This window comes from Notamacropus eugenii, chromosome 6 (assembly GCF_028372415.1).
Source record: "Notamacropus eugenii isolate mMacEug1 chromosome 6, mMacEug1.pri_v2, whole genome shotgun sequence".
NCBI classification, from domain to species: domain Eukaryota; kingdom Metazoa; phylum Chordata; class Mammalia; order Diprotodontia; family Macropodidae; genus Notamacropus; species Notamacropus eugenii.
The window spans coordinates 14,721,612-14,745,695 of record NC_092877.1 but is presented as its reverse complement, the minus strand read 5'-3'; the positions used below and the strand labels follow the sequence as shown (position 1 = coordinate 14,745,695).

Here is a 24,084-nt window from a genome sequence, read left to right as displayed (position 1 = left end):
ATAAGAACTGCATTCATCAAAGTTAAAACCAAATTGGATAGAGTAGTAGTTCTCAAAGAGTGGTCTGCAGACCTCTGGGTGGGGGGGAGTGCCTCCTGAAGACACTTTTGAACTGCTGGCTCAAAGCTACCTTCATAATGATACTAAAATGTTACTTGTCTATTAAAATACTACTCTCTTTTCCAACTATAGCCTGTGTGAGTGCTAGTTCTTCATATATTTTAAGCAAAACAATATATCGCAGCAGATTGACTGCAGAAGCATGTAATCTAGCCATTTCCTAGCCAGGCATTAAAGAGTTGTACAAAGAGAAGTAAAACAGTGCCACTCTTTTAACTGTTTTTTCCCCAGAAAACAGTAATTTTTTTCATGAAAATGTTATTTGTATTAATATGTAATGGGTTTATTTTATTTATTTATTTTAACTTAATGTTAAAAACTTTTATCCATTTTAATATCTAATATAGTAAATATTGATCACTATATCCTACAGTTGAGCTCCTTAATAAGTGTTAGATTGTAAAGGACTCGAGACCAAAAAGTTTGAGAACTACTTTGATAGACCAAGGGATGGTCCTACACTGGCCTCTGGTGGAGGGACTAAGCTACTTTGTCTATGAATATGATTCATAAATAGTGCCCAGTAGTTTCCACTGGTTAGTATCAATATGATTTAACAAAAAGATTCTTGTTTTGCACTATTCATGTCTAGATTGTACTGAAAAATGTTTATTTGGAAGGGTGGTAAAGGGATAGTTTGCCATAATAAGGCATGTTGGCAATGAAAATTGAGGTATTTTTATTTTTATTTTATTTTGTTATTTCTGTCTTTGACCTGAAGCTTGATATGTAAAAGATTATTGTCTCCTAGGGAGATGCGTGGTCCAAGGAATAGTCTGGTTTTTGTTGGAGGTATCTCTGAGAGATATTCATGGGATCAGAGAGTATCATTGCTGGAAGGAGATAATCTAGTTCAACCCTTTCCTTTTAGAACTAAGAAAATTTTTATCCAGAGAAGTGAAATTTGCCCAAAGTCACAGAGATATTGAAAGGAAGAGTTGGAATTTGGTTTCAGGTCCTTTGATTCAGGTCCAGTATTTCCACCATATGACACTGATTTTTTTCTTCTAAAATATTTTGCTCTAAGCCTCTAAGCTGTGCCTGTTTCTTTATGATCCTCTGGGCAAGGATTAGGACTTCTATTTTTCTTGTACCCAATCCTCTTTTTCCTTCCTTCCCTATTTCTTATGTAGAGCCTAGGAAGATACTAGGTACACAGCCAGCATTTAGTTAATAGATGATTGATTGGTGGGCATGGTTTCATTTTCTTTGGTCTGGAAAGCTAAAAGTCCGAGGTTGTTTGGTTTTTATCATTGTGGACAACTAAAAGGAAAGAGTCAGTCACCTGTATCACTGAAATCTGTCTTTTATTTTGTCTACCAAACCCTTGTTCCTGGTCCCACTTGTTCCATTAACTCATGAGATTTGGTGTAATTTGTTGTCCTTCGTCCTCAATTCCCTTATTTACAAAATGAGAAGGTTACACTGGATGATCTCCAAGGTGTCTTCCAGCTCTATGAATCTATGAATGTGATGACTCTGTAGGGCATCAGCATTCCCTGTGCCTCTATGTTAGAGCAGTAGAAATAGGATTAAGTAACTGAGGTGACTGTACTGATTAGCTCATTTGTTCCTTCACAACTGCCCTGTGACGTAAGCTGTACAAGGGTGATGATTTGTGTTTCATAGATGAGGACCACTCCTCTGTGGCTGCCTCTCAGGGTATATAGGCTAAGCTGGTATTTCCATCCTCCAAATGGGACTGGGGAAAAAGGGGAATCGAGATTCATTCTTACTCTTTTTATTGTTACTGCCCAGCACAGGACCTAGCACATAGTAGGCACTTAATAAATGCTTGTTGATTGAGTCTGTAAAACCGAAAGTGAGTATCACCCAGAGGGCAAGAATTTAAGTTCCTTGAGGGTAGGGACTATTTAACTTTTGTGTTCGTACACCTAACACCTGGCACAATGCCTGGCACATAGAAGGTGCTCAATAAATGCTTGTTGAATTGAATGATTGCACTATACTGGGGAAAATACCATGTTGAATATGGTACAATCCTTTATCTCAAGGACATTACAGTCTACAGGAGGAGGAGAAGACATTTTCAAATAAATTTAATACTATTTAAAATTTCATAAGTGTCTAAGACAGATGTTTTTAGCCTTTTGATTATGGACTCCTCAGAATAATGATTTTAAATGCATAAAATAAAATACATGGGATTGCAAAGGAAACCAATTAGATTGAAATACTGTTATCAAATTATATATTTAAAAAATCAGGTTCAGGAAGGCCAGGTTAAGAACCTCTGACCTGGGAGGACTGTCTGGTTTGAATTGAACTGCATATTTGGAGTCTCTCACAGCCCCAGTGGTGGTTGCCATTATCCTGTGCTATGTAAATGAGAATCCTAGAGCTGCCAGAGAAAATGAGATTCCTCCACAGAGGACCCCAAATCAGAAACAAAAGGAAAGACCTGGTAGAGGTGGCAGAGGAGAGACAAAGTAAGCCTTTTGTGGGCTGTAGAGAATAGGAGAAATACCGAGGTGGATGTAAGCTTCTTAATTAGCAGCCTTAGAAATGTCAAGGCCGACCTCTTCGTGGAATGAGTCACAGAACTCACTCAGCACTCCCCAAGATTTACTGCCAGCCAGCCTTCCCAGGCTTCCCCCTTCCCACCGTCTATTGCTGTTAAGTGACTTCCAGTAGCCGTTTCAAAGTTCATCCCCTTCTTAACTTGCTGCTCTCATGCCCCTCATTTAGGGACTCTGTCACACCTTCTCCCAGCCATGTTGTGTGTGCTGGGCCTTGGCAGGTGGAGAGCTGCTGTGAATAATGAGTCAATTATCCCCTAGCCCCGGGGAAAGCACAATTATTCCTGGCTGCCCAGACTGAGGTAATCCTCTCCTCCCCATGCCCTTTCAAATGAAGACCATAAAACAGTTGGAATTCAGAGTACTGAAAAGGGAATTTAGATGAGACATTTGGCTGCTGGATTTGGTTTCTTTGGGTCTATTCTGATTTATGATTGATTGGTTTTTAAATTGCTTATTTAATTCCAGCAACCGCCACCTTGGGGGGAGGCTAGTTACCAAGGGCCTGTGATCAAGGAGCAGTGAAGGGAATTTACCTCCGTGGGCAAAGCCAGAGCATTCATGACTGTCCTGGAGGATGTAGCCCCTGGCCAAGCATGTGAGAGTACAAGCAACCCCTGACTCTTATTGTGCCGAACCTTGTTAGAGGCATGAGGATGTATCCCCTATTCTCTTTGTTGCAAGATTTTTGCAACTCCCTAGGGTTGCACTGAATTTTTTCCTTGTGATTTTTTTTTCTTCTAGCAATAAATCCAGTGTCTGTTCACTGAGAGGATGCTTTTGAAATATGCGATAGTGACAACTGCTGAGCAATTGTGCCAGAGTTTCTGATAGGGTCTGATCACGTGCCCTAAATGATGGTTGTCTAGATCTGTGAAAAATGAGCTTTTGAATACTGGTGAGCCACCCATCCATATGGAAAGTTGTCTGCTTTATATTTCCATCTATTAGGGTTAAAAGCCTTTTCTACCAGAATCAAGGAAACTCGCTCCACTTCTCTTAAAAATACTCCTGCTTTCTGGAAAATGTATAATCAGGCTATGGTTAGTTTCTAATTTTTCAAGGAATCAATAGCTTCAACCTTTTCAAGGAACGTAACCTTTTTCTTAGATCTGAAATTAGATACTGGTTGCAGTGGTGGTCTTGTAAGGATGATCCCTTGGAAGCTTGCCTGTTCGGTATCAAAAAGAAATTGAAATTCCATTGCTGCAGAATAATGAAACCTTTTAAAACCTTTAGAAAAACTTTTGTTTCATCTGTATTGAAGTTTTGACTCAGAAATGCCCAAAGAAAAGCTCTTTCAGGTCTCAATAACCTTCTTGTTCTCTGAAATATTGCTGTTAGATTTATAAAGTGTATTATGTCTGACACTTATTTCAAAGCAGGAAACATTAGGGATGAGATGAAAGGGTAGGAAAGGACTCTGATGAAAAATAGAAACAGAAAGAGGATGAGGGGAACACTAATGTCGCAGATTGAGATTGCCACATGCATATAACTTTGGAAAGTGTCTGGCTACCTAATCATAGCTTTGGGCCACCCGGATTCCAGGCTGGGTCCAGATCTGCCATTTTCAACATTACCATGCTCTCTGCCAGAGGCTAATTTCTTTGCTAAAAATATAAACAAAAGTAAGGAAAAACTATAGCAGGAACTTTTTTGAATTTGAAAGGTATAGAGTGCCGCCTTCTAAAGTTTTCCCTTTATAGCTGTCCAAAGGTTAGAAAGGGTCCATAATTGAGAGAGAGAGAGAGAGAGAGAGAGAGAGAGAGAGAGAGACAGACAGATATCACTTTTCCTTTCTGTGGTATTGCTTTTTGTCTGCTTATAAAAGGGAATAATAGGTGAGTGACTAAGAAATTTTAGAGAAAATTCTAGAGAGACGGGATAGAGTAGATGAGTAGAGGAGGACCAGCCTCAGAGCTAGGAATACTTGGATCCAAACCCTACCTCAAATATAGCCTGGCTGTGTGGCCCTGGTAAAGTCAAGGCTTCTTAGTGCGAAGGTAGGCAGCTCCTGCCTCCCAGTAGTTTTAGGTAGCTCTCTAAGACTCTTAAGTTGCAGAGAAGGTATAAATATCGAAAGTAGAAATTGCTCTCCCTAAGTTCCCTGACTAGTGCAATCCTAGGTGCAGTCCAGTCCCTAGCTAGTTTCTAAAACTGTTGCTAATAAAACTTTGCAGATTCAAGGATGCATACAACATGTACATGGTTAATTCTTGGATGTGGAGGCTACCTTTATCCCTGGGAGGATCAGGCTGAGCTTTGTGTAGGAAGTAGCACCTGAGCTGAGTCTTGGAGGAAGATGACAATTCTGAGAGTGGAGATGGGGAAGGCAAGGACAGAGACACAGGCAAATCCACCAGACTAAAAGACTGTGCATTGAGTTTGGGGGCCAGCCAGCAGTCTAGTTTTTCAGGAATGGAGAGAGTATGAGAAAGGATACTAGGAAGCCAGGCTGCAAAGGAGGTTGGAAGCAGATTCTGGAAGGCCATGCATGTCAGGCTGAGGAGGGTTTTTTTATTTTCCTAGATTTAGACTCAGTTGGGAGCTCTTGGAGGTTTTTGGGCAAGGAGACCAAATGGTCAGACCTCTGCCTGATTAGGAGGTTAATTTTGATAGCTGTGTGGAGGATTGAGTGAAGTAGGTAGGGAAATGACCTAGGGAAACTCACTGGAATAGATAAACTTGATCTAGTCAGGAGATAATGAAGGCAGATGGGAAAGGTCACATATGTGGAATTGACAGCTGTGGGGGAAGAGTTCAGCAGAAACAGGAAAGCTTGGAGGGAAGCTGGGGGTGGATTAGCTTAATTTTAGACATTGGAACATGTGACCATGGATTTAAGGATGAATGAGGCCTCAGAAGCCATCCAGCCCAGCCCCATGGAGGCAGATAGAACAGCAGAGAGAGCTGGACTTGGAATCAGGAGAGCAGTGTGAGCCCGGGTAAGTCGTTGAGACTTTTTGAGTCTTAGTTGCTCTAATGTAAAACGAGAGGGTTGAACCTGATCTATAATCTCTTCGTTTTCCAGTTGAAGCTCTAAGCCTTGGAGAGATCTGGTGCCTTGACCTTGGTGAGATGTGACTCTGGATGTCCTTCCCATTCACCTCAGGATGAATTTGAGATGCTGGGAGGGGACATGTGTAGTAGGCACTTAAAGATGCTCTTTAGAAGAGATAACTTTTGTTGTTCCATCATTTTCCAGTCATGCCTGACTCTTAGTGACCCCATTTGGGGTTTCTTTGGCAAAGACACTGCAGTGGTTTGCCATTTCCTTCTCCAGCTTATTTTAAAAGTGAGGAAACTGAGGCAAACAGGGTAAAGTGACTTGCTCAGGGTCACACAGTTACTGTGTCTGAGGTTAGATTTGAACTTAGTTCTTTCTGACTTCAGGCCATTCTTTCTACCCACTATACCATGTAGCTGGGCTAGATATGTAGAGATTTGAGATTCATATTTAGGTACATACATAACTCAAATCATGGCAGTAGGTATGATCATCAAGTGGGTTCAGTGAAGAGGGTATCCAGTACATTTATTTTGATTGGTTGTGCTAGATGTAAGGTAGAAAGGGGGAGGACTGAAACACATCCACCTCTAAATAATAATGATGGCTTTTATGAAAACACCCAGTTATAATACCTGATTGGTGAGATTTCAAGTGCATGATACATCTTTATTAATATGGGCCTGGTATAGATGTAACTCCTTCTGAACTCAACACAGGCGAGGGGGAATGTGGCACAGCATTTGTTGAGGGTCATTGGGAAGTTTGACTGGTAATGACTGTGAGCCTCAGCAGTCATTAAGACCCATAAGGAGATGACTTCTCTTGTAACTGTAAGGAATCCATCATAGTGTATCGCCAAGGCAACATTTACAGCACTGGTGGTGACTGTGAATATGCCAGGGTAGTTCTTAATTGCCAAGTATAAAAGACTCTCCATATAGAAGGCAGAAGAAAGACATTTATTTAAACACCAGAAAGCCAAATCCCAGAACCAGAAAGCAAAATCTGTCATGGTGACCAAGAAGTTAATAAACATGATCACAGCAGAGGGCAAAGCCATTCTCAAACCTCCCCCCCTCAGCCAGGGCCTTCTCACTGTCATCTGTCATGAATTTGTGCCTTACTGTGTTGGCTGGCCTGCATTCTTTTCCTGCTGACCCTCCCAGCTCACTTCCTCTAGGTTCTGCCCCACCCTTCCTATTCTGCCTGTTCAGCAAGCTCCTCCTACCACATCTGACTTAGGCTTCAGGTGATTCAAGCAGATCATATGGGCCTATTAATTTAATGAGAAGGATCTTTCCATTTAAATTACTATTACACATAGTAGCATTAAAACACCCAGTAAATGCATTAGAAGACTTGCACATTACATTTCTAAGTATTATGGTGCTTTTAGCAACAGATACCCAAACTGATTTTAGCAGCAGTGAGTTTCTTCCAATTCTCTATTTTAGATTTTGTTGTTTATAAGTGAATTTTTACCAATTAATAATTTTCCATATCTTTAGCACCTTTTCACCTTTAAATCTCAAAATGCCTTAAAATACCAACTCATTATCTTCTGAACATGTCCTTAGGCAAGGTAGAACTTAATTAAACATGAGGGGGGCTGCTAGACCAGAAGCACTTCTCATCACAGTGTGTTTAGGAATGGAGCAAAAGGGGGAATTTACTGCTCTCAATGTCCAAACAGTGGTTTATTGTTGGGACTGGAAGCTCAATTCCGTGTGGACAGTCTCGGGCAGGTAAAAGTGGGACTTCTAAATCTTAGAGTCTTACGAGGCCCTCCATGAACAGCGGGGGTTCGAGAAGGTCAGACCGAGCTAGCTCGGCTAGCTCGGGTATTTCCGCCTCTCCCCCGGAGATACCTGATGGTGAGGTAAGAAAGACTCGGGTAGCCCAATACAGGCCTCTAGGCTTGGCAGTTGGCGCCCCAACAGGGATTGGGAGCGTAGATAATCCTGGGTGCTTTTGGGGTACACCCGGAAGGGGCTGTGAAAGAAGCGAGTCCCGAATCCTAGATTCGGAAGGAGAGAAAGGGGAGAGAAGCTTCCCAAACCCCTGGGAAAAGGGCAGGGATGAGGAATCAATTGCCAGTAATAAAGCCAGAGGAACAGGAGGTCTGGGCTGAGAAACTTCACAGGGAATGCAGGGAGGCGGGGGTCACAATAGAGTTAAACGACCTCCGAGAATTTTGTAAGGAAGGGCCGGAGAGGCCAGGGTGGGATTGGAATAAGAGTGGAAGCGGAGAGAGGGGAGGGGAGGACCTTGGCGAAAAGTAGGGCTCCGCTTCTTTTCTTTCCTCTCTCCCCTCCCCCTCTCTCCCCGCTTGTACTTCTACTTCCAATCCCTTAAATCTCCCCCTCTTCGTCCTAAGAAAGAAGACCCCCTGCACTTGTAACCGAAACCCTGTAATAAAGCTCAACCCCTGTTTGACTCTGGAACGTCCTTTCTCTCATATGTGCATCCGGCGTGGCCAGCCGAAGACCTGGACAGGTAAGAAAGACTCGGGTAGCCCAATACAGGCCTCTAGGCTTGGCAGTCCCCGCTTGTACTTCTATGCATTCTTATCATCTTTACCTTAAAGGCAATCCTCGCTAAACAAAGAAGGGGAAAAGGTCGCCTAATACAATCAGAGCTAAGATCAAGAGGCCTAATACAATCAGAGCTTGATACAGCTGTCTCAAGGAGCGCACATACTACTCCAGCTATGAGACATTTTAAGATACTAATAGGGGGTCGAGGGTATGTTTGTGTCTCCACAGGAAAAGGGAATGCGTGGATTCCCATTAGAAGGATCCGTAGGTGGGAACCGAGGTCGGAGACGACGGAGACGCAGGAGGCGGAGACCCCGGAGAGCCCAGAGACCCCGGAGAAGGATCATACACCACCTGAGCCTGCTGCTGACAGCTTTAACCTTGCTGCCCAGAGAGGAAGCAGCCCTCATCACAACCGCAGACACTGCTGCTGACAGCTTCCCATCTAGGCATCCTTTTTTGGCCAGCTGAATGAGGACTTTGATATCACAAACCCAGGACACTTGGGTGGGGAGGAGGTGACCAATTTTCCACCTGTATAGATCCATTTGCAAGATTAAGGGAGTGGTGACGTGTAAGGCGCCTACACCAGCTGCTTCTCTTAAAATATGCTTTGGGATTTTAGTTGATTGCACTTCCTCTGTTGTAACTCAGCCATTTAGTTTCATCTTTGTTTTATTTGATGCCTCCCTTTGTCAGTTGTGCTAGCTGCAGATTTCTGTGTGAATGAAGTCTTGTTGTAAGGTACTCATATGCTAAAGGCCTTCCTAATCCACTCAGCCTCCAGCCACTGTTTGCTCTAGAGCCAGGTGCGCTCCGCGCATAACAAAGAAGGGGATATGTTGGGACTGGAAGCTCAATTCCGTGTGGACAGTCTCGGGCAGGTAAAAGTGGGACTTCTAAATCTTAGAGTCTTACGAGGCCCTCCATGAACAGCGGGGGTTCGAGAAGGTCAGACCGAGCTAGCTCGGCTAGCTCGGGTATTTCCGCCTCTCCCCCGGAGATACCTGATGGGTGGAGTCTCCCTGCCCTCGAGGTCGTCCCGGATTGGAGCACACCTAGTTACCTAACAGCATGGTATTGAGATGCAAACTGTGTGGCTGAAGATTAAGTAGGATTGAGGAAGCCTAAAAGCTCTTAGCACGTGTGGAGCCAAAGAGAAAAGTAGGGCTCCGCTTCTTTTCTTTCCTCTCTCCCCTCCCCCTCTCTCCCCGCTTGTACTTCTACTTCCATTCCCTTAAGCTTAGCCTTCTTAGGAAATCTCCCCCTCTTCGTCCTAAGAAAGAAGAGCCCCTGCACTTGTAACCGAAACCCTGTAATAAAGCTCAACCCCTGTTTGACTCTGGAACGTCCTTTCTCTCATATGTGCATCCGGCGTGGCCAGCCGAAGACCTCGGGAGGTGAGGTAAGAAAGACTCGGGTAGCCCAATACAGGCCTCTAGGCTTGGCAGTTTATTAAGTTATATTATATTTTTGATGTTAAAAATTAAAGTTATGTCCATTAGCTAGATATAGGTACTTGGAAGTAAAGAAACTGTGAACTTTATGTTTTCTTCGTGATAAAAGTTAAAAAACACCCCAAATGAACTGACCAGAAAATATCATTGCCTCCTTCCTTTCCCTCACCTTCCATATTGAATCAGTCCCCAAATGCTCTGAGATGTCTTAGCTATCCATTCCTTTCCACTCACCTGGCCCTTATGCCAGTTCAGGCTCTTGTTACGTAAAGTATCATAGGACCTTAGACATCATTTAGTCCAACTTGCCCATTTTGCAAAAGAGAGAAATCAGGTCTGGATATCTCCCCTTTTCAGTGACTTGACCTGAGTTGCCCTGGTCAGAGTAAGAGGGAGAAACCCAAGCTAGGAAACTCTCATGCAGGGCGTCCTGCCGCTTCATCTTGTCTTGGCCATTGCAGTTGCTTCCTCTTGGTCTTTTTGCCTCCAGTCTTCCTTTTCTCCTTTGCTTTTCTCCCCTCCTTTTATCTTTAAAAAAAAAAAATTATTTTTAATTGCATTGTCATCAACAGTCACAAACACATCCAGAGTAGCACTGCGACTTATACAAAATAAGTGCTTGATAAAGATTTGTTGAATTGAATTGAGTGATAGGAGGTAGATTGTGAAAAAGACAAAAGGATGCACCCAAAGTACTTTAAGGAAATTTGAGGAGGCAGAGAGCACTTTTTTTTTTCTGATAGGATTAGGGAACACCTACTGGAGGAAATGATGTGTGACCTGAGGTTTGAAGCTCGAAAAGAATTTCAGTAGCTGAGTTGTAAAGAGAACATATTTATTCATAAATGTAGGGAGATGTGAAAGAGAAGGATGAAGATCTGTAAACAGCTACTGATTCAGTTTGGTTGTAGCACATGGAGTCGGTTGGAACCAAAATTCATAGGACCTAATTGCCAGAGAAGTAGTCTGTATTCTAGACTCTAGGTTAGCAGTCAGCAGACTCTGGCCCAGGAGCCAAATGGGCCAAATCTGCTTGTTTTGTTTTTGTTTACCTGATATGCTAAGAACTGCCATGTTCTTAGCTTGGAATGCTGTACGTAAATGTTAAGGGATTTAACCCTTGGCTGGTGGTTTGCATACCCCCATTCTAGGCAAAGGATTGATACCTATCAAATACCAAAGGATTTCCTACCTATCTTAGGTAGGAAAGTAGACAAAATGCATCCAACTAGCTTCAATCTTTCTTGAACTTTCCGAACACTCACCCATCATCTGTTAAATAATTTGCTCTTGGAGTTTGAAAGGAGTTGAAATTAAACTGTTTTACACAGTTTGCGGAATATATTATCTCTCTCTTTTTTTTAGTATTTATTTATTTGTTTTTAGTTTTTAGTATTCAGTTCTATCAGATTTTGAGTTCTAAATTTTCTCTTCCTCCTTCCACTTCCCCTCCCCAAGACTGTATACAATGTGATATAGGCGCTCTCTCTCTCTCTCTCTCTCTCTCTCTCTCTCTCTCTCTCTCTCTCTATATATATATATATATATATATACACATATATACATATATATAATCATATTCAACATATTTTCACATTAATCATGGTGTAAAGAATACTGTCTTCTCTTTTTTGAAAATCAGGGCAGTATTTGCCCGTCTTTAGTCTTGTGCTGCCACTCTTTCCTCCTAAATCCTGGAAAACCATTAACAGCAACGTAGCAGTCCTGTTCTCCAGCTCCCTTAAGGGTGGGGGAAGTTCATCTGGGTCAGAGGACTCGAGTTCATTTATTTCAACCAGGCAGCTCTTTATTATTTCTTTGCTTCTCTTTGATTTCAGTTCCCCTTTGCCTCCTTTTATCCCGTCTCTTACAGTCAGAGGGTCATTCTCCTTGATGGAGACAATAGAAATAAAAAAGTGAATATTTCTGCTTAACAAAATCAAGGATCTGTGAGGTGGAAGTGATCCCAGGGTTATCTACTCCAATTTACATCTGACCAAGAAAATGTTCTGTAGCATCTTGGAGAAGTGACCACCAATCCTTTGTTTGAAGACTTTGGGGGAGCTTTTCTCTTCATCACCTGTTACTAGCCCTACCTCTACTCCTCTACCCCTGTACATATTTATTCTTATCCCTAACAGTAAAAACAAACAAAAAAAGCCCTATATAAAAAACAGAAAGCAAAACTCCTTTTTTTGTGTTCCTTGTCTCATTTTCTTTTTTTTTTTTGCATATACCCTTTAAAAATATGAACTCATTAGGAAAATCCAACCTCATCAGTAGCTATGTGTGTTTCCCCATTATGTTTCAGAATCATTTGACATTAGGTTGTCAGAATTGCGTTCTTGAGTCTTCAGTTCATTACAGCATCAGGTCAAAGTACCACGATTATATTTCCTCTGAACTTTTTGAAATTTTCTCTCTGAAAGTCTAAATGGTACACATCAGGTTTTACCCTTCTTATTTACCCCAAACTCCAAGATTACAGCCCCTCCCCTCAAATAGTATTGGGGTAGATAGGCCACAAACTATTGGGAAAGGCCATTGCCCTCTGAGGTCGCCCAACTCTGCAACGTAACTTTGTCTGCCCCACATCAACTAGGGGAGGAATGCTGCGTGACAGCATACACTCTTACTTTTGTTTGGCTAAGTGATCACAGTCAGGGGAAAAACTAAGGAGCATTCAGATTTTCCCTCCAGAATTAACCAACTGTAATATAATTCAGACCCTTTACAAAAGAAATACTGTAGGTCAGTGGCTGTATAGGGACAAATTGTGTGAAAATTTTGAAAAATTCATTGAAGAGAAGGTAGGACAGTGAACATGGTTAAACAAAAAGGCATTTTCCTGCAGGGGGTTACGTGGACTAACGCTAAGAATCCTGGGCTTGGAGTCCCAAGACTTAGTCGTGAGTCGTGCTTTGACACTGGCAAGCTGGGTGACCCTGGCCACATCACTCTGATCCTCAGCTTCCTCATTTGTTGTTGCTGAGTTGTTTTCAGTCTCATCCCCCTCTTTGTGATGTGAGCCCTTTGGAGGATGTTCTTGGAGAAGGTACTGGAGTGATTTGCCATTTGCTTCTCCATCTCAGTTTTATAGATGAGGAAGCTAAGGTAAACAGCATTAGGTGACTTGCAGGGTCACACTGCTTGTAAGTGTCTGAGGTTGAATTTGAACCCAGGTCTTTGACTTTAATTCTGGCACTCTATCTACTGTGCCCTTCCTCTGTAGAATTTGCACTACATATCACAGGCTAATTGAGAGAAAATATCTTGTAAATCTTATATTGTTTTGTCAGTGTGAACTATTAGTATAATAGGAGGACAGATTTAGAGCTGGAAGGACCCGAGAGAGCTTTTGGTACAGCCACTTAGTTTTACAAATGAGAATTGATAAAGGACCACGTCACACAGGTAGTGGGGAAGAGCCCCCATTTGGGCCCAAGTTCTCTATTTCCATTCTGCCCTGTTGACTGTCATCTCATAAAATAGCTGTGGGACAGTTCTCTATTCTGTCATTCTTATCATTAATTATTTATGTCATTATTGATTTGGTGCTGGATGAGGGTTACATTCAGTTTGAGAAAATACATGTCCTTTATTTCAGCAGTTCTCTGCTTTCTTTTTACCAAAAAGTTCCTTGAAAAGTAAGATTTGGGAATGTATTGGTTCAAGTAAAAATCTGTAGTCACTGCATTAGATTTTTTAAGTTAGAGTCCCCCCCCCAGCCCAAGTTGTGTTACCAGATTAAACGTTTGTGTTTTATGCTCTTTGGCAATGCACATGCCAAAAGTAGAACACTATGGAGATGATTAGCATTATCCTCTCCATAAGGGAGCATGCAAATTCACTTAGTGTCCATACTATAAAGGAAAAAGTTCTTGTTGCCAATCATGACCAAAGAGACCAAATGGTGTTGTCCCTTTATATTTCTTTTAGAAGACTTGGGAGAAGTAATGTTTGGTAAGAAATGGGAGTCACTTCCAGACCCCTGAAGAACTGTCCGTAGTCTACAAACCACTATTTGGCCACCTTTGGATTGGGAAGTTAATTTTCCAGCGGCCCCTGGTATTGATTTCTTCTTCTGTAGTAGACTTGTATTTAGTTCAGTATCTCTGTAACCTCATAGTCAGAGATCCTCTATCACTTAGTACAAAGGTTTCATTGACATAAGAGAAATCCAGGTTAGGTACACATTTGTTGCTGTGGAGACCTGTAAGCATGGGCATATGGTATGAGAGGCCATCAAGTCATTTTACTTGGATATCCTAAAAATATGCTGAACAACTTTTTTTCCCTGGCACGGTTGCAATGAGGTCTTGCTTACAGGAAGGGATTGTGCTTTTTACTTTCTTATCTCAGAAGGGAAGTTTAGTTATTTTGTTTCCTTGTGACAAGAGTAAACAATTTCTTTACATACTTTTGTTTCCTTACCTTTTCAGTAGAATTAATAAGGCTCTTCATGCCACAAGTGTTATGCTTGTCAAGCACTTGAAAATGTTTGGAAGAAAGGTGTTGCATAAGGAAAGGACTGCTTGTAAATGGGACCTAGAGGAGGTTTCTAATATGAAATCATTCATCCTTCCAGATCATCATGTGATCAAGAACAGACTGGCCGAAACAGACTCATCAGGAAATGGTTTTGCCCCATTTGCGTATCCACACACTCAGTGCGTCAGAAATGAGCACCTTTCTCTCCTTCCTGTAGCACAGCCTCCAGATGAAGAGCAGGTAATACTACAGGCACCTTCATTTATCTGTGGACTCAGTCAGGACATCTGAGCTGGGTAATAGGTCAGTTTGATCAGAAACCCTGTTTCAGGTGTGTAGTGTGGGAGCCAGATATTCATGGCCTCTGTTGCCCTCCCACTGGTCAGGGGAGGGTTAGTGAGATCACATCTTGCAAATGGTAGTCCATATGTCAGCTGGATTGGGGGGCACCCCCCCCCCCCGCAGCAAATATTGTAATGCATGGCAAGTGGAATGACGACTGCTCCTGGAGGGGCTTGCCCAGCTCTGTTCTGCATCAAGCCTCTCCCTTACAACAGTCTTGGAAGGAAGGTTCTGTAAATGTGACAGTTGATTATACTTATGGGGAAACTGATGCGTAGAAGAAAGGAAATTCCATGTGTCTGGTCACAAGGCCACTAAGTGTCAGAACTGGAATTTGATTTCAGATCTGACTCTTAACTTGTATGTTCTTTCTGTTACACCATTAGCCTCACACACCATGCTCCAGCTCCCATCACCAGGACTTTGCACTGGCCATCATCCATGGCTCGAATGCTGTCTCTCCTCAGCTTTGCCTCTGGAAGTCCCTAGTTCCCCCTAGTCTCTCCCACCTTCTTCATGAAATCTTTCCTGACTCTTCCCCTTTCTGTAAGTGCCTTCCTTCTATCTTTGTCTGGTCTTTCTTTTGTGTATATTATGTATGTGTTGCCTTATATGTGGATCTGTCTTCCTAGGAGAATTTGAGCATATGGATTGTTTTATCTGTGTCTTTGAATTCTTGATGCCTCATTTGGTCCCTGGCTCATACCAGGGTCTTAATAAAGGGCTCTGTGATCGACTTATTGGGATTGCACAGTATTCTTCTCTGACATGGTTGACTTCTAAAGCTAGAGTCCTTAACTTCGAGTCCATGAACTTGTTTCTTAAAAAAATTAGTTTTCTTTCAGTATAATTGGCTTCTTTTGTTATCACATGTAATGTATTTTGTGCATTTTAAACATTATTGAGAAAAGGTCCATAGGCCTCACCAGCTAGGGCTACAACAGAACCCAAGAGCTTCTTATTCTGCTTTAAGATGTCCATCTCCAGTGGTTATGGAGGCCCTTTAGACTTCCTCCAAAATCTGCTCGGGCTCTCCCATGTAGGATTTTCTCTTGAACCCATCAATTAATTTGTATTTGTATTTCCACTTCGCGAACGTAATGAGTTCTGTTGTGTTAGTGACCTGGAGTAGAAAATGCAACTTTTTTTGTGGTCTTAAAATTATCTATTTCTGAGGACAACCTTAATTTTTACTATTTCCAGATTTGGCACCAAATTCATATTCTTCATGCTTTTGTGAACTTTATTCTTATCTCTCAATGCCCAGAAGGTTTCTTTCTTTAAGTGTGTTAGTTTGCATTTTCTTTCTCTGTTTTGGAAGCTGGCGACCAGGATTGCAAATAGTGATCTAGCTGTGACCATAGAGCAGCTTTGTAAAGGGTCAGAAAGAAGGTTGTATGAAAAAATATCTGTTTTCTAAATAACAGCGATGACTTTTATTCAGCACCAGAACCTAGGCCGGGTGAGAGCTCACGGGATTGAAGATCTTAGGTCTTTCTTTTTTTGGTAGGTGCAGGTTTTATTTTTTCTTTCTTATTTAAATGAAGCAGTATTTATCTTACATCTCACCCCTCAACCCGAGCACAGGAGGTAGGGAGGGCAAGAAGAAGGAGTAGATGTAGATTGCTAATGGCCATGCACGCCCTTGGCTCATAGACATGTGAGAGCCTCTTGGAGGGGGGTCGTTTAGGGAGAAGGACTTTGGGTTCAGCTGGAAACGCTGCCTTAACGTTCTCTCATTTGTTTTTTTTAGCATTCTTTGTGTTATTCCCGTTGTATACAGGAGAAACCAAGTTTGAGTGACTGAGGCCTGCTTCTGCTGTGGCTGAGTTAGGGGGTTCTGCTGCTTTTTAGTGGAGCAAGTCCATCCTGTCCATCTAATTAATGGGGAAGAGAAGGAAATGCTGTCCTGGTGTATGGAGAGAAATGCTCTATGGGCTATGCCTGGCTTTGTGCTGGTTCATTTCCCATCTTTCTATTTTTACTGTATTTACAGATAGTGATCGATGAAGGCCAGAAAGTTGGCATTTCCATTCAAGGTGACCTAAATCGGGCAGGAAAGGTGAAGGTGAGGCATGACTTTTTTTTCAGCCGTCATATCACAGATTTCTCTTGCCTAATCTCAGGCGCATTCAGGGGCATAAGTAGCTTTCATCTTTTTTTTAATTGTTTTAATGATCTTTATTTCGTATTTGGACAACTAGGTGGTTCAGTGGATAGAGCACAAGGCCTAGAGTCAGGAATCCAACCGGACTTAAATCCAACCTCAGACACTTAGTAGCTGTGTGACCCTGGGCAAGTCACTTCACCTTGTTTGCCTCAGTTCCTCATCTGTAAAATGAGCTGGAGGAGGAAATGGCAACTCACTCCAGTATCTCTGCCAAGAAAACCCCAGACAGGGTCATGAAGAGTCAGATGTGACTGAAACCAACATTTTGTTGAACAACAACATTTTAGTTTTGGGTTGGGTTGAGCTCAGGTCCCTCCTTGCTAGATGCTTGGCAAATAGAAAGGTTATTTGTTATGGAAAAAAGTGAGTCTTGTTCCCCACAGAATATACTATACTGATTTTGAGAAATTCAGAAGCTCAACAAATGCCTAAACTATTCCCCAGAAGCATTTACATCAAAAATAAATGGAGGGGGATGCCTTTTGAATGCCAACGAATGACTGCATGGAAAGAAAAAATATGGGACTCCAGTTATTTTCAGGATTTTGAAGTAACCTCTTATTATTGTCTGGGAAATAGTGGACTGATGAAAAAGAAGCTGTGCTATGTATTTTTTAAAAGCCTAATACTATTTGTGAGATTGTAACTTCCATTTGAAAGCATTTTGTCATACATATATAAGCTGTTACTCAAGGAGGTATTGAGGTGTTTTTTTAGCCTTTACTTCTCTAGGTCTTATGCTTGTGATTGGTGAAATCATTTGATCATTTATGTCCTCTGGTGTTCCCCTGAAATGAATTAGCTGGGCTCTGAAATGTTCCCACTCTGTGTATTGTGAGAGGTAATATTTCCATTGGGATATTTATTTTTCAGTGATGGGCTGCTGTTACATCTGCAAAGGTCATTTGCTCTGCATTTTACTTTAAAGACATTTTCCATTGTGTTTGTATGAGAGAACACATGGTTTTTTGCCCACCTCATCTTTTACGTCATATTCCAGAAGCAGGATCAGACCCTTACTTAGCTGTGTGACCCTGGGCCAGTCACTTTTCCTTTCTGTCTCAGTTTCCTCATCCATAAAATGGGGATAATCATAGCATGTACCTCCCAGGGTTGTTGTACCTGAAGTGTTCCAGAAGTGCTAGCAGTTATTATCTTTTTCTCCTCTGCCTTCTGTTTCCTTCTCAGAGTCCTCAGGGAGAGCCCCAGGGGCCTTTGGCAGATGCTATTAGACTTAGCACCACAGGTAACTGGTACTCTTTGGGGCATCAGCCTCAGCAGTGGCAAGAGTGTGCTTGTTGTTGGATCATCAGCGGCAGAGTTCCAGCTCTAGCTCCCCCCCACGCCCAGCATAGAGAGTTCCAGTTGTTAGACCAGTTACCATGGACTGAGACCGAATTGAATGCAAGAACAACTCCCATTTAAAAGGTGCTCTGAAGGTGCTCAGAGCGCTTTGCCTATGTCAGAGATCCTCATGCCATCTTGGGGGATCTCAGGGGCTTTAGTGGGACTCCCACCTCTCAGGGCCGCTCATCTAGATAAATGTCGAGGGTGTCATTCCTGACTCCAGTCCCAGCCCTGTGTCTCCCATTCCATGCTGCCTTTACCAAGTTACAAATGACACCAGATGATCCTAGCTGTGGAGCTGAAAGGCACCTCGGAAGGAATCTCCCTTCTCCCTAAGCATGTGCTCACAGCAGCCCCAAAGCAAGCGCAGGTTCAGGTGACGGGTCCCTCCCAAAGGAGTGACATTTTTTTTCTTCAGTGTACATACCCCAAAGGTATTACTTGTCAGGTCAATAAGTCCATAAACTTTTATTAAGCATTTACCACGTGCCAAAGCAAAAATAAGCAGAAGGACAGTCCTGTGTTCAGGTGGCTTGCCTTGTAGTGGGGGAAAGGAACACCTCCGAGTAAGCTGATAGGGAGGAGGAAGGGAGAGAGGAGCAGTGGAGAAAGCCTTGGCACAATCAGTAGGGCAACCCACAAAGGAATGGAGATTGGGCTTTCCTGGGCATTGTACTTAAAACAGAGGTTCTGGGAGAGGCTGCCGGGATGCGGGGGGCATACACAGGGGCATGTCCAGGAGGACGAAGTCTCTGGGCCATGCTAGAGAAAGTTGGAAAGTCAGAGGGCAGCTTGGAATCTGCCCTGTCTGGGATATCTTACAGCTCCCGAGATCCTGCTGTGCACTTAGGAAAGGCAGACTGAACAGGAAGACTTCTAGTTTTGCCCCAAAATCTGAGGAGAAAAGTGGATTCTGAATTGTGGATTGGGAAGCTTAGTTGAGCTGGATTTCTTTATTCTTGCCTAGAGTAAGCTCTTAATAAAATGGGTTTCTCTCTCTCTGTCTTTGTCTGTCTCTTTTTCTGTCTCTGTCTATCTCTGTGTTCCTTTGTCTCTCTGGTCCAATATATACATAAAAATAGGCTTGACTTTTCCCCCCCAGGTAGACAATTTCCTAGATCTGGAAGATTTTGACAAGGATGAAGAAACTGACCACAAGTTGAGCCGAGGTATGTTTTCTCTCTCACCCTCATTCTTGGATTTTTCTCGAAAATGAACAGACCTTGAGGTAGCCTCTTATTTCTAGCCAAACATCTTCTCTCTGCTTTCCATGAAGAATAAACTTTGAAGTAATAAAACTGTTTTGAGTAATCAGAGTTCTATAGAGTTCAGGGTGAAGGATGAATGTCCTTCCTGTTATCAGGGATTTGCTGAGCCTTATGGCTTATCCTAGACATCCATGTTTCCCTGAAGATCCTAATGCCTTTTGAGAACAGTTACCTACCATGACAATCTCAAAATAGTAATACTTTGAAAAAGCTCCTGTTTCCTAAACACTTGATTAGATGTGCAAGTTTTTCATGATTTCTGGTTGGTCTCTGGACCAGGTCAGCTTAGAAATCAGAAGCAGAATTAGCTCTGAGACTCTGAGCCTCAGTTTACTTATTTATAAAATGGAGATTATACACTTAGAATACCTAATTGAGTGGATATGAGGTGAAGATCAAATGAAATATTATATATTGAAGTAATATGCATTATAACCATAAACAAATAAATATGTGTTATTATCATTGCTATCATATAAAATTTAACTTTTTGAAGGCCATGAAAATGTAGCTAAAAGTGTGAGAGAGACTTTCTTTTTTTTATTTCCTGCCAATCATGAGAATATCACATGGATTAGTGTTGACAAGAGTTTTATGTAATACAAGCTTATTAAACATGATGTTGCTATTTGATATGTTATACCACATAAGCACAGAACAGCTAGGGGTGCCACAGTGCATAGAGCGCTGGGCCAGGCATCAGAAAGAGCTGGACCTGAATTCAACCTTAGACATGTCCTCGTAGTGTGACTCTGGGCTGATCCCTGTACCAGTACTGCTGCCTCAGTTTTCCTCAGTCATAAATGGGGATGTTAATAGCACCTACTAGCCAGGGCTGATGTGAGGATTGGAAGATAATATTTGTGAGGTGCTTTATAAACTGGAATGTGCTATGACGGCTAGCTATTATTTATTGTTGCTGTTATTGCAAGGTTTTTTTTTTTTTAACCTCTTTGATTCTTTCTGAGTTGCCTCAAAATATTTAGGAGTTCTTTTCTTTAAAAAGATGGTTTCTTCGTTTATTCATCCTTGTTTTTTCCTAAAGAGGCCTTCATGCCATGATGCTTGGAAGTAGATAAGAGGCCCTACTGCAGTGTCAGGCAAAATCATTGGGACTGACCCAAATCTCCACTGCTTGGAATGAGCGAGTCACAAACTTTCCTATCCTGGGGGAAGAACTTTGGAAAAAACCTCTTAAAAAGTGAACTAGGTGCTGCTGAACGGTTACAATGATTAAAAAGACCACTAGGGTTTGGAGAGGGGAGTTTCTTAATGCAAAACTTGGGTCATTTGAAAAAATAAATAACCTGTACACAGGGGAATTGCAGTTTGAGCCTCATTTGTACCCTTCAAGAATTTAAGCAGAAGGCAGACATTTATTTCAGATGGGGAGATTTTAAATAGGCAACTGACTGAATAATTTTGGCAGTTGGAAGGCTGGCTGATTAGATTCTGTTATTATTTAAGCAACAGCTTTGCCCGGGGTGACAAAGAAGTGGCTTGTATATTGTTTTCCCATCCTTTACTTTTTCCCAGTCACAAAATATTTACCTCATTCTTATCGTTTTTGGTTTGTCTTTCTGGATTCTCTGGTCGAGAGAGAGCATGAACACAAACCACCTAGGGCAGAGTCATCGTACAGTCACTCATCTGAAGCTGTGCTGAAGGTAGAGCATCATTGCCAGAGTTCTGTGTTCTGTCTTGACTTGGACATTGCTAAGAGTTGCTTTTCCCCTTTTGTATTTGACGCAGACCAGTTAACCTGATGACATTGGAGGATTATGCCCCAGACAAGCTGGCTCATAGTGAATATCCAGTAAAATCCTTATTTGCAGTAAATGCTAGTATTTTAACTGAAGCCATTTACAGAAAGAATCTCTTCTTTTTTTTTTGTTTCCTTTCTGGGTTGGCCCAGCCATTCATCCAGCTGGAATAAACTGGTTCTTTGAAGCCCACTTCCCCGAATTGTGCTGATTTGCATAAGTCCACTGGGTGCACATAAATTGTGGGTGTCCCTGCTAGACCAGAGTGGGCAGGAAGCCCAAATCTGGTCCTTTCTGTGGTGGAAATGTAGCATGACTTAGTCGTCCTACCAGCCATGTAGTAATCCTTGTTTGATTCTCCTTATTGATAATATCACCAACCCAGTTATCTTTTCATGCCTAACGTCCTATTATTATCAGAGCTGTAAAAGCTGAGTAATACCTTCACTTTGTTGCTTATTAATTTCTATTTACAACTCAAAGTAGCTTAACATATTTATGACATTCTTCCCTTTTAGTTGACTTGTGCAAATACTGTCTGCACTATACTTATAGGACTATTCACAAAATCTGTAGACTATAAGCTTTTTCAGTTCAGAGATGATTGCTTTCTTTGGTCTTTATATCCCTAGCTCCTGCATATAGCCAGCCTTTTTTGCATTAGGCACTTAATAAATGTGTGTTGAATTGTCAGTCTGTTTTTTCACTGCTTAAAGAGTGATTCACTTACTTTATCTCCATTACAAAATTGAAAACATTAGGAAAAAAATCCTTCCCTTATGAAATTTTGAAGACTTTAAAAGGTGAAATGTCATGGAGTTTCTAGACATGGTTTGATGCAAATTGGTTATCAGATGAATTGTATGTGGAACATCCAAATAGAGGATAAGTTTCCAAAGAGCATCACATGTATCACTGTGTATTCTGGAATCCCTAAGTAGCCGTTCATTAATCATTCCATTTGAGAAGAGAGTTTGCCCAGCCATGCTTCTGGAGATAAGGAAATAGAAAGGTTGGATGCTTTGCCCATAGTTCTGTAATGAACCTCCCTGGCACAGTCTGGGTCCAAATGCACAATTTTCATCTTTTGGGACATGCTTGGTCCACACATATTAGAGGCTTTGATTTTGTTAAAAAATGGTTTTAATATCACCCACATCCATTTCTTTCTTTTCCTGTTTTCTTAAACTTAAGAGAAAATATGTAGATAAATAGAAAGATCTAGGCACTTGACATACTCAGAGATAGCTATTGGTCATATGTTGGAGTGAGAGGGTGGGGAAAAGCAGGAGGGAATCTTTTCCAATTACTAGATGATAATTTTAAATGAAAATTCATCCTTTTTCTATGTGTTTTTATTTTATATGCTGCCTCAGATCCCCTTTGCAAGCAAGTGGGGTCATCAATCACAAATAAATGCAACATTAAAAATAAACTTTATCTGTTTCAGAATTTGTAACTTTTAAAAAGGTAGCAATAACAACTCTATATAGTAATGGGCCCCTCACTGGTTGAGTTCTTCTTTTTACTCCAAAGCATTTTAAATTGGTCAAACCTTCACTCACTGCCTGTTTTGGAAGAAGTAGATTTTAATTTTTGAGAAGCTCAGTGGCACAGTAGATGCAGTGATGGACATGAGCTGAATAGAATGGGGGACTTGACTTCAGGAAGACCTGAATTCAAATCCTCCTTCAGACACTTGCTAGCTGTGTGACCCTTGGCAAAAAACCCAAGCAGACACATCCTTGGCCACGTGTTTGACACCTCTGGTCTAGATCTTGAACAGCGCAATCTGGGGAAAGAAAATGGAAGGGAATAAGTATTTCTACAGAGCCTTCTATGTGCCAGGCACTGTGCTAAGTGCTTCACACATATTATCTCATTTGATCCTCACAACCACCCTGTGAGATAGGTTCTATTTTGGTCTCTGTTTTACATATAAGGAAACTGAGGCACAGAAAGTTTAAAACACATCTGTAACCCAGAAGGTCACATATCAGGTAAGTCACAGAGTTGGGGGTTGAGTTAAGATCCTCTGACTCCATGTCCAGTACTCTTTGTACTGGAATATGCTGGCTTTTTTCTTTAAAAGGCCATTTCTCTTGGTAGGTCCTACAGTCATTGACGCCCTGCTAGGACTGGGTTGTTCTGGTCAGTTTCATGCCAGCCAGCATGGTGCTCCTTGGAGCCCAGGATACATGGCTTGGACATACCAAAAGCTAGCTTCTTAAACTAATGTTTGTTTGATTGATAACAAAGGAAATGTGTTTATCAATCTGTTTTAAAAAGTTCCTAAGTTTGGAATCCCTGACTTTATATGACATTGCTGTTCAGTCATCCCAGGAGCAGTCCTTGTAGATAGACAGCAGTGCATGGGATTTCAGAGATGTTGCTTGGTTCGATTCAGGCCCTAATAGGAATCTTCTTTACACCCACTCCTTGACCAACCCTAGTAATGAGATGGCTTGTTCCACTTTTGGATAACCCCTAACTGCCTTCCATTGAGCCATCATAAAAAGAAAAGAAGAGAAAAACAAGCCTCACCCAAACCCGTAGAAAGCAGGTTAGCCCAAGCTAGCAGCCCACACCACACTGCCCCAAGGTCTGGAGTCTGAGAACCTTGTCATTGCACAGTTGGAAAAGCTGCTCTCCATGGTGGGAAGCAAGGTGCATTTCAAATAAGTCTCTGTGTTCCAATATCAATACTTGCTCTGTTATCTCCCTGTGCATGCTGTCATTGGCAGCAGCCAAGGCCTTCCTCTTCATTAATCATCTCCTCCAAAAACTTAATTAGTGGCTTAATTAGGATCATCCTCTAGCCTGGTAGTGTCATCCTGAGCAGCCATGAATCCTTGGATGTGTCCCATGAAGCTGATTACTTCCAGAAAAAGCTCAAGTCAAGGAAGAAAAACATTTCTGTTTTTCACCCTCATTTTACTTAGTTCCAGAGAGGAGAAACTAGGAGCAATGAATGAAAGATGCTGCAAGACAGTTTTTTCTCAATATAAGGAAAAATAATTCCCGACACTTAGAACC

At 41.8% G+C, this 24,084-nt stretch overlaps 1 protein-coding gene across 20 annotated transcripts in view; it reads left to right on the top strand.

The window, feature by feature from the left end:
* The window catches only part of IFTAP (intraflagellar transport associated protein), a 90,343-nt gene that overhangs the window by 53,002 nt on the left and 13,257 nt on the right, over positions 1–24,084 (top strand). For 11 of the 20 annotated variants that reach the window (XM_072619093.1, XM_072619092.1, XM_072619100.1 and 8 more), the window contains 3 exons: positions 14,256–14,398; positions 16,497–16,568; positions 19,120–19,186. In XM_072619093.1, the coding sequence (XP_072475194.1) occupies positions 14,256–14,398; positions 16,497–16,568; positions 19,120–19,186 (282 nt within the window). Of the gene's footprint in view, positions 1–8,050; positions 8,170–14,255; positions 14,399–16,496; positions 16,569–19,119; positions 19,187–24,084 lie in introns of all 20 variants that reach the window. The other 9 variants (XM_072619109.1, XM_072619111.1, XM_072619110.1 and 6 more) reach the window with 2 other exon arrangements.